Genomic DNA, 10,826 nt, shown 5'->3' on the forward strand with positions numbered 1-10,826 from the left:
TCTTCCTGGTCATCTTGACCAGGAGAAGCGAAGAAGACTCATGTCTGTAAAACCTGTGTGCCCAAATATGGGGGCATGAAGATGATCTTTAAAATGTGTCCAAACGCCATATCATAGAATCACAGAATGGTTTGGGTTGGAAGGGACATTTAAAGATCATCCAGTCCCACCCCCCGCCCTGGGCAGGGCCACCTCCCCCCAGCCCAGGTTGCTCCCAGCCCCGTCCAACCCGGCCTTGAACACCTCCGGGGATGGGGCAGCCACAGCTTCTCAGGGCACCCTGTGCCGGGGGCTCACCACCCGCACAGCCGAGAATTTCCTCCTAATATCTCATCCTCATCTAAATCTCCCCTCTTCCAGTTTGAAGCCATTCCCCTCATCCTCTCACTCCATGCCCTTCTAAAAAGTCCCTCCCCAGCTCTCCTGGAGCCCCTTTAGGCACTGGAAGGGGCTCTAAGGTCTCCCTGGGCTGAACAGCCCCACCTCTCCCAGCCTGTCCTCCCACAGAGGGGCTCCAGCCCTCCCAGCATCTTCATGGCCCTCCTGGTATGAGTTAGGGAACCACCAGAAGTGCTTTCATGGGTGATTTGCTACATGTGCAGTTTCTTCCTCGCATTTCCATCACGTGCTGTTCTAAAAGACTAAATTTTGGACTCCTTGTCAAGTCCAGCAGTGATGGTGTCTGGCTCTTCCCTGCCCAGATGTTTTATTACATGAGCCAGAACCTGACACTGCAGACTACTGGTGGTTTCTTGCCCTTCCTGCCCATCCAAACTGGAAAAGTTCCATCAAAATCATCAGCTGGTCTCCGAAATACGTACAATCTGCCAAGTTTTGATGTGGAGCAGCGTGCTCCAACATGCAATGCGTCGCTAACTGGGCTTTGCTAGAAGCAATAATGGGAAAAATGAGGTCGGTGGGACACTGGCGCAGGTTGCCCCGAGAAGCTGTGGCTGCCCCATCCCCGGAGGTGTTCAAGGCCGGGTTGGACGGGGCTGGGAGCAACCTGGGCTGGGGGGAGGTGGCCCTGCCCAGGGCAGGGGGGGGGACTAGATGGCATTTAAGGTCCCTTCCCACCCAAACCATTCCATGATTCTATGAAAACACCTTGCTGAAGCAATTCTAATTAAGTAGCCCGTCCTTCTTTGTGACGACCATGTCTCTGCTCTGTGGTCGCAGGGTTCGAGACACACAAGGCACCCTCTGTCCTGGGGGTTGGCTGCCCCCTGACGAATTGCCCCCAGATTTTGAGTGTCCGAGGACACAACTTTAGCTCTATGTGTAGTGGAGAAACATTAAAATCTTTGAAGTCTGCTTTATCCCGTCGTCTTTGATGGATGTCATGATGGATGATGGACCTCCTGGGGAGGTGAGTCGGGGCCCAGGCGTCCAAAACTGGGCCAAGGCAAATCTGAGCAGAGGCGCAATTAAATCTGCTGTGGTTTTTTGTCTAAATTCTTTCGGAAATGTGAAGGAATTTCACCTTCCCTGCACTGCTAACCTATTTACTCGTGTGCTAAAAATAGCCTGTAATGTAGGACACTCTTAGGGAGAAACCAGAAGGAAACAGAGTGGAAGGGAGAGCTTTATTTGTGGAGAGCGCTGGGATTCTGGCAACGAATTACCGCTTTTTGGCTCCTTCCATAGTTATTTCTCTGGGGCATTTTGACTTTAAAAAAAAAAAAAAAAAAAGGATTAAGAAAAAACTTATTTTTGGAAAATATTTTAAATATTTCTGGAGTAGCAAAGCAAAGAGATCCACAAAAAAAAAAAAAAAACCAACTGAAAAAAGAGATCCAAACCCCAAATCCTTCCTCTCTGTTGCATTTTCCTGCTGGCACCCACCCTTACCAAAGGAAAAAGTCATTTTTTAGGTGCCCTTCGGGTCCTCTCGGCACTCAGAATTGCTGTGTGTCCTCCGGGCTACAGGACACAACCGTGGTGCTTAGGAAGATGTCGTGGTTTAGGAGGACCACTGTCCTTCGCCGCATCGTCAGTGGAACAGAGTTTACTGCTGGTCTTTAATTGCGTTTGTTTTTTTTTTTTTCTTTTTCTTTAGCCTTAAAAGGACAACAGACATGATGTTTGGAGGAAAGCAAGTGGTGGTTTGTGGCTACGGGGAGGTAAGGGGCTCATGTTTTACGTGCGGGTGCTGCGCGTAGAATCAGCGCATCCTTTGCATGGCTTTACCCGACGGGGCTTTTCTGTCCTCGGGGCTTTTCTCTGCATCTGCAGGTGCCTTCAAACCTGACGGGTTGGCCAAAACCGAAGATTTTCTTGATTTCCAGTATATTTCTCGAGTATTAAACAGATACCAAACCCGAATCTTGAAATAAACGAGTATTCTGAATATCTTTAATATTGAAATAATCCAGATGTTCCTATATTGTATATTGTAATTATATATAAATATATTCTATATTTATATTATATATTCTATTACATTTAATACGATAGTAAAAGAGTCAGAGGCTGGTGCTGCAGATGTCCCCTGCAGCCGCAGCGTTGCATGCTGAAGCGCGGTCGAGAAAGTGAAGTTAATCTTGACTTACCCCTCTGCTGTCACCCCCAAACGGAGGAACCCTCTCTCGAGGCGAGACCGCCATATTCACCTTTCGGCGGTTCTTGTTGGGACCAGTTAACACTGGTTATGATGGGCTGCGCTGTGGGTGCTGTACCGTGGCTTTTTTTTTTTTTTTTTTCTGAAGAGCTGAAATGAGACAATTTTCTCATGTGTAGTGGTGTTTTTGGGGAACCTTTGGTCATTTAACCATTCCCCTACATTCCGCTCCACCGTATAAAGGTTAAAGCTCGTCGACCCTTGGAGAGTAAACCATTAAGTTTCCTAAATAAGAGTAAAGGTTACAAGAGGCTCAATCTTTCCCGGGGATAAGCGTAATCTCTCGTTATCGTGGTGCTTTCTACACACCAGGATGTTTGGGTGGGAAAAAGAACTCCCTGGGACCAAAACCAACGGCACATTTATATTTGGTAGTGCCTCTCTTAGCTAAGCTGGGACCCCACTCACGTCCTAGATTACTCCAAATCCAGGAATTTCACGCACCCAAAAATTGCGTGCGTGCAACCCAAATTGCTAAGAGGGCTCCAGAGGGCCCCGGGGGCTGCAGAAGAGATGCCCGCAGTGGTGCAGCCCCTGTAAGCTTTCCCGTGGCCGAATCGATGCTCGACATCTCCCGAGCTCTCGGCGTCTCCCCCGAGCTCTCGGCGTCTCACTCTTCCTCTGTGCTCTTCTCCTTCCCCAGGTCGGAAAGGGCTGCTGTGCTGCTTTGAAGGCCATGGGCTCCATAGTGTACGTGACAGAGATCGATCCGATCTGTGCCCTCCAGGCCTGGTAAGCGGTCCCACCGAGCCCGGCTTCTTCTTCAGGTTTTTTTTTTTCCTCCCCCCTCCAGGGAAAACCACGACCAGAGGCTGCTCAGCAGCGGTCCCTCCCGAGAGGGATGCTGGTGAGGAGTTCGTGGCTTCTCTGCGCCCTCAGAGAGACCCACAGGTCTCTCCTACAGCCAGAAAAGGGTTCCCGCGCTAAAGCATCACCCGGTTTGTCTGGCTCCCACGTGCCGGCTCGCGCTATCATAACCACAGTGGCCAAGAGTTGAACGATACGGATTGAAAGAGTTGAACGTGTTACGGATTGAAAGAGTTGAACGATGTGGCTTGAAAGAGTTCAACGATGTGGCTTGAAAGAGTTAATGACGTGGCTTGAAAGGATGTTGGGAGTCAACTGCAACCTCTGGAGAGCAACCTCGGGCTTTACCGTGCTGTGCACACCCCTCACCCAAAGAGTATTTTTGGTTTCCGTGATCACCTGCCCCTCACAAACCTCTCCTCGTTGGCGCCGGTACCCTGAGGCAGGGCTGAAAGCACACGGTTCTCCCCTCGCACGGGCACGTTGCAATTATACCCGACCTCGTTTCCTCCACGTAAAGGTTGTTTTGGTGCCGCGATGCTGTTTCTGCATCCCGCGGTGCGAGACGGGACGTGGCTATGAAAGCACAAGTCCCGAAAACACCCGGAGCCTTAAACCCACAGCCTCCTCCTAACAGCGAGCTTTCAAAGGGCTGTTGCGGTGAGGAAACTAATGAGCCCGGCTTAATTAGCAGAGCTGTGATCACCTTTTGGTTTGCTTTGCAACCTTCACGCGTGGCACACCCAGCAGGAACCTCCGTAATCCTGAATTTGGGCGTTTGCAGCAGCTCCTGCCCCGCAGGAGGCAGCACCGTGCGGCGCTTCTCGTGGGGAGATCGCAGTGGGAGGGGGGGAAACCACAGCAGTAAGTGGGACACACAGCAGAAAAAAAAAAAAAAAAAGACTTTTTTTATAGTAACTACAATTTTGCAGCTTGTGAGAGTCACGGAAGTAAGTTCTCGGGAAGACTGTCAACAAATCCTAAAAAAAAACCCCAACCCTGCCCTTGTTCTCCCATGCGCTGAATCCACCTTGCTCGGTGAAGTCGGGAAAGACTCGCTGAGCGCTCAGCGCTTCTAAAGATCGCGTGGGTGCCTAAATATGGGTTGCGAAGTTAATGATAGACATCTCTGGGTTTGGGGTGTTTTGGTAGGTTGTTTTTTTGTTGGGTTGTTGTTTGTTTTTTTCTAAGATGATCTAAATCCATCTCGGAAAGGATTCTGCAGCAGGAGGGCGTATCTGCATCTTCTGGATGTACTTTGCAGGAGTAGCAGCTTTAAAAAAGCCGTCTCGATCGAAAATTGAGATTTGCAGGTGTGGAGGCCTTGAGAGAAAGTGTGAAACCCCCAAAATCTCTTTTCAGTTCTCCCCCGATAGTCCCAAATTCTCCAGGTTGACTCCAGAAACCCTCCTAATGGCTTGGGGCACATGGCCCTTTGTGTGCCGCACTGCTGGTTTCCAGTCTCCGGCATTAGAAAGATAAAATGATTATCTGAGAATCACTGGATGGGCTTTTTTGTCCCTATTTTTGCCATATTTTTGCTGCTTCTCAGACTGTTTCTCCCCCCCTCCTCTCCTCTTAGCATGGATGGATTCCGGCTCGTGAAACTCAATGAAGTCATCAGACAAGTTGACATCGTCATCACCTGCACAGGTACGCGGCGCCCGAGGTGGGAGGACGGGTCGTCAGGGATGCGCGTCCCATCATCGGGTGGGTCTTTTTCCAAAGGAAAGGGCAAAAAGATGGGGAAAGTGAACGTGGTGAGCCCCCGCCGCAGGTTGCCCCAAGAAGCTGTGGCTGCCCCATCCCTGGAGGTGTTCAAGGCCGGGTTGGACGGGGCTGGGAGCACCATGGGCTGGGGGAAGGTGGCCCTGCCCAGGGCAGGGGGGTTGGAACCAGGTGATCTTCAAGGTCCCTTCAACCCAAACCCTTCTGTGGCACTGTGGTTCTGTGATTTATTATGGCTCTCGCTGTCTGGCAGGCAACAAGAACGTGGTGACCAGGGAACACCTGGACCGAATGAAGAACAGCTGCATCGTCTGCAACATGGGACACTCCAACACCGAGATCGACGTGGTGAGCGCAGGGACGCGCGTCGGGCGCGGGGACAGCACAGGGTGGGGTGACGGTGTTTTTGGGACCCTTTGGCAGCCGTGTCTGACCCGTGCTGCTTTAGCAAGCACCTGGGAGGAGATAATGTAACCCATCGCTCCCCGTGTCTCAGCAGACACTGTCAGACATGTCGTCGTCATTCCTGCCATCCCAGAGGATTCCAGCGAGCCAGACAAACTCCTTCAGCTTCCAGCGTAGTGTCTGGTGTCCACCAGCCTCAATCCTTCCCCTAGAGAGTCAATGAATCGCCCCCTCCAGCCCAGTCCCTCTGCTTTCGCGTTATTCTACCATTAAGATCCAGCCAAAAGCTCAGCTTGGTGCAACGCAACGCGCTCGACCCCACCGCGCTTTACCGAACGGCACCGAAATCTGCTTGTCTGTGCCTAGAGATGCGTAGAAAAACAGGAGAGTCTTGTCTGAAGGTCAGTGGAGGAGGTGGATTGAGAGTTGGCTGTGGGACAGAACTCAGAGGGTTGTGATCAGCGGCACAGAGTTAGTTGGAGGCCTGTAACCCGTGGTGTCCCTCAGGGGTCAATACTTGGTCCAATTTTGTTCTTCAATATATTCATTAATGACCTGGATGAGGGGACAGAGTGTATCCTCAGCAAGTTCACTGATGATACCAAACTGGGAGGGGTGGCTGACACCCCAGAGGGCCGTGCTGCCATCCAGCGTGACCTGGACAGGCTGGAGAGCTGGGCAGAGAAGAACCTAATGAGGTTCAACCAAAGCAAGTGCAAGGTCCTGCACCTGGGGAGGAAGAATGCTGGGCACCAGTATAGGTTAGGGGCGGACCTGCTGGGAAGTAGCTCTGAGGAGAAGGATCTGGGGGTCCTGGTAGACAGTAAATTCCATGGCCCAGCAACGTGCCCTTGTTGCCAAAAAGGCCAATGGAATCCTGGGCTGCATAGGGAAGAGTGTGGCCAGTAGGTCGAGGGAGGTCATTCTCCCCCTCTACTCTGCACTGGTGAGGCCACAACTGGAATACTGTGTCCAGTTTTGAGCTCTCCAGTTCAAGAGGGACAGGGAACTGCTGGAGCGAGTCCAGCGAAGGGCAACCAAGATGACTGAGGGCTTGGAGCATCTCCCTTATGAGGAAAGGCTGAGAGCGCTGGGACTCTTTAGCCTGGGGAAGAGAAGGCTGAGGGGAGACCTTACTAATGCTTACAGGTATCTAAAGGGTGGGTTGAAGGAGGATGGAGCCAGGCTCTTTTCATTGGTTCCCAGTGACAGGACGAGGGGCAATGGGCACAAGTTGGAACACAGGAAGTTCCGTTCAAATACATGGAAAAACTTCTTTACGGTTCGGGTGCCAGAGCAGTGGCACAGGCTGCCCAGGGAGGGGGGGGAGTCCCCTTCCCTGGAGATTTTCAAGACCCGCCTGGATGCAGTCCTGAGGGATGTGCTCTGGGCAGTCCTGCTTTGGCAGGGGAGTGGGGCTGGATGATCTCTGGAGGTCCCTTCCGACTCTGAAACTCTGTGATTCCATGAAACCCATGGGTTTAAAGCCATTTTCCGTGCTGGTAAGAAGTGACGGCAGCCACGCCGAGTTCAGTTGGTGACCATGAATCCTCTTCGGCCAGAAGAGCTTGAACAATAGTTGTCGCCGGAGCGTTGATGTATTGGAATCATAAAAAGAGTTGCAGGTTATGATTCATAAAGGTTTCATGGTCTGGGACTGTGGCCGGACCCAGAGGAAACTATAAGCCCCGAACAATGTCAGCGAGTTGCTTCCTTTTTTCCTTCCTATTGTGTAGCTTCTGGTTTTTGATCTTTTGCCAGTGCTTTAACTATTTTCGCACTGTGTTTCAGGCGAGCCTGCGCACACCCGAGCTGACCTGGGAGAGGGTGAGGTCCCAGGTGGACCATGTCATCTGGCCAGACGGGAAGAGAATAGTCCTTCTGGCGGAGGTGAGTTGCGGGCAAAGGAGTGGGAATTGCAGCCTGTTCTCTCTTTGGGGAGGAAGAAAATAAGGGCTGGATGAGCCGTGGAGCCAAAACGCATCCAGAAATCGCTACCTTGGGCCTCAGCAGCAAACTGGTCCCACTGGTTTAAAGGCTTGGTGTAACCCTGTTTTGGCCCATGGGTTACTGGAACGCAGAAAAGCTCCTCTGTTTTTCTTTATCCCGCTCCGGGGTATCTCCCATGGGGTATTTAATCAGATTTTTCGCTCCTAAGTAGTTTTACTGAGTTATGGGGGCAACCGATATCTCGGGATTCGAGTGCATGCGATAAATGGTGTTTCGTCCCAGAAGAGACGCATTTCACCGGTGGTTCTTGTACCTTCCGTAGGGCCGTAAATTGGTTTTGGTGCCGTGTTGCGATAACGACCGGTTTTTGCTTCCCAGGGCCGCCTGCTGAACCTGAGCTGCTCCACCGTCCCCACCTTCGTCCTGTCCATCACTGCCACCACGCAGGCGAGTAGGGTTTGGGCTGAGCCAAATGCAGCGTCTCCCTCCGGTGAGGGCAGCAGTTACTTACCGAAATGTCTTCTCCATCCAGGCTTTGGCTTTGATAGAGCTGTACAACGCTCCCGAAGGCCGCTACAAGCAAGACGTGTACTTGCTGCCTAAGAAAATGGGTAAAGATGTACTGATTGCCCTCTTCTTGAGGCCGAACAGATGGGAGGTTTTGCTCGGCTGGGCTGAGGCCGGCAGGGCGTCGCAGCCTCCTGGGCTCTCTTGTTTGCCTCTCTGCCAAGCTCAGGGTCTTCCAGCAAGTTCTTCCCACTGGGTCTGGGCTCTTTGCTAAATTGGACGCGTTGCTTCCCCGTCCCAGCCGGGGAAAACAGGCTGAGGTGCTTGGCCAGCCGCAGGAGTCCATCCGCGCTGATGCGGGGGATTTTCACGGGGGGCTTCTGCCAGCCGGAGCTGCCTTCGTTGGCTGAGAAGACACGTAGTCCCTGACCACCAGCTCTGCCAGCAGAACCCCCTCCTGAGAGCACAAGCTATACTGACCACTCTTTTGCTGCAGAACTGGTCTTTTTGTGGTGTTAAGGTCATGTAGCGATAGGACGAGGGGGAATGGCTTCAAACTGGAAGAGGGCAGGTTCAGATTGAACATTAGGAAGAAGTTTTTCACTGTGAGGGTGGTGCGGCACTGGAACAGGTTGCCCAGAGAGGTTGTTGAGGCCCCATCCCTGGAGGTGTTCCCAGGCTGGATGTGGCCTCGGGCAACCTGGGCTGGTGGGAGTTGTCCCTGCCTATGGCAGGGGGGGTTGGAACTCAATGATCTTCAAGGTCCTTTCCAACCTAAACCATTCGATGATTCTGTGATTCTATGTTAATTGTATTTTTGGAGACCAGGTGCAGCTCGTCCCCAGCTTGGGTGGGAGGTGTCACCTACCAGAAACATCCGGTGGCTCCTGCATCGGCAGAGCATCCAAGCTTGCCCAAGAGCATGGCGTAAGGCAGCAGCAGACCCAGGAGTCCCGCTGGAAGGGTATTTCAGAGAAGGGTTTTCCCCTTTAACTCCAAATAGCTGAGAGCCTTCGTTTCCCCCCGCTCGGGGTGAAAAGCAGTCCCGCAACTTAGCAGCAAAGGCGCGAGGTGCGATGCCTTTCCCAGCTGGGGCTTTAGGGACCTGGTGCACAGCAGGAGGGGACGCGTTGCCTCCCCTTCGCCGTACTAACGAGGCTTGAAATCGTTTCAGACGAGTACGTGGCAAGCCTTCACCTCCCGACGTTCGATGCCCACCTGACAGAACTAACGGATGAACAAGCGAAATACTTGGGACTGAATAAGAACGGACCTTTCAAACCAAACTACTACAGGTGCTGCTCCTCACCCTCTCTCCTTCTTCTGCCCATGAGCCTGGGGTGCGCGTGGTGGGGGGGAGCGGAGGGGACGGGGTTTAACCCCACCGGTCCCCTGAGAAGATCTCACAGGCTTTCTGCTAACTCCCATCGCCACGTAGAAAGTGGTCCGGCCGGGAAGGGGACGGCGCGGTGGGAGCTGTGACGCAGAGCCCTTGGCAGGACGCGAGTCCTTTGTGTCTGGCAGCAGCTGTCACCCAGACAAGTGGCAAATGGCAGAGCGATGCCATTGCGGCCAACTCAGATGACAGCTTTATTTTTAAAAGTTTGACGAAGGGGTGGGGTGGCGCAGAGCAGCGTTCGCCCCTCGCGCCGGGGGCTGCTGGGGTGGGCTTGGCGCGATGGCTCTCCCCAAAATAATAATAATTTTTAATATGAGCCCCCGGATCTCTTCCCTTTCCAGGCTCGTGTTTGTAGCCAACACTGCAACGCGGTTTTATACCGTCACAATGAAAGAGGTTTGCGCACACACAGATCAGCTTGTGAGGGGTTGAAGCTCTGATCCTTTTCTTGCAGGAAAAGGCATTTTCTTGACATGCGGCTCTTCAGCGCTCAGGCGACAGCAACGCCGCACCAAAACGCTCCACTTCTGGGGTTTAGTGGGTTTTGCCAGATCCTGAGCTTTTTCCCTCCCCCCCCCCCCGCCCTGTGTCATGTGCAAAATCATGGTGCTGCCACGCGGCGGTGCCCTCCCGGGGAGGAATTTCCTCCGGTTCAATTTTCTTTGCCCGGTTTCGGTGTCTGTAATCCTGACCTTGCTGGGAATGTGGTTTGTCCCACCCACGGAGAAGTCGGGATAAGTAGAGGGTCACGGCAAACTCCCTGTGTTGAGGGAGAGCCACGACGACTCGGAACATCCCCCCGTGCACCGTGGGGTGGAGAGGTATCGGACAGCTTCGCCTGGGCGTCCCGCAGGGATTTATACAAAAGGCAGAGTCTTTTCCAAAGTTCCCTATTTTGACGTGTCGGAGCACAGGATGGGAGGCGGGAGGAGGTCTCCAGGTGCACGTAGCCCCTTTTTCTGGATGTAATGGGCAATTAGACTTCATCCCCGTGGCAGCTCAACAGCTTGCTTCGTTAAAGCGAGCACCTCCCTCTCCTCGCGTGCGGCTTTGTTCGTGATACGAATTATCTGCTTTTAGTTCCCAGCCTGATGATAAATTCAGCCGGTTTGAGCCGGGCTTTGGCGTTGAAGGCATTTGCTCTTGCACCTTCAGTGCGTCCTCTCCGGTTTCTGAGCTGACATAGCCACGAAACGGTGGGACGCGGTCCCCGAGTCGATGGGGCACCGTTGAATTTTCCCCTTCCCGCCCCCGAAGCGAACGGCAGCGTTGAAGCGGTGAGGGCAGGCGGCTAAATATAATGCGGCATTTGTGGGGGAGGAGACGTGGACCGTGTCCCTTTCCAAATCTCTTCTTTTCCTGGTGTCTTCCCCTCCCAAAATACACCGTGTTGGTGCTGGGGGAGCTTCG

At 52.9% G+C, this 10,826-nt stretch overlaps 1 protein-coding gene across 1 annotated transcript in view; it reads left to right on the forward strand.

The window, feature by feature from the left end:
- Positions 1–10,826, forward strand: part of AHCYL2 (adenosylhomocysteinase like 2) — a gene marked incomplete at its 5' end in the record, with an annotated part of 116,711 nt that overhangs the window by 103,071 nt on the left and 2,814 nt on the right. The window contains 8 exons of the mRNA XM_082479330.1: positions 2,060–2,123; positions 3,264–3,352; positions 5,010–5,080; positions 5,409–5,503; positions 7,352–7,450; positions 7,889–7,957; positions 8,043–8,121; positions 9,192–9,312. Of these exons, the coding sequence (XP_082335456.1) occupies positions 2,060–2,123; positions 3,264–3,352; positions 5,010–5,080; positions 5,409–5,503; positions 7,352–7,450; positions 7,889–7,957; positions 8,043–8,121; positions 9,192–9,312 (687 nt within the window). The remainder of the gene's footprint in view (positions 1–2,059; positions 2,124–3,263; positions 3,353–5,009; positions 5,081–5,408; positions 5,504–7,351; positions 7,451–7,888; positions 7,958–8,042; positions 8,122–9,191; positions 9,313–10,826) is intronic.

This window comes from Vanellus vanellus (genome assembly GCF_965231255.1).
Source record: "Vanellus vanellus genome assembly, chromosome: 1".
In the NCBI taxonomy this organism is placed as follows: domain Eukaryota; kingdom Metazoa; phylum Chordata; class Aves; order Charadriiformes; family Charadriidae; genus Vanellus; species Vanellus vanellus.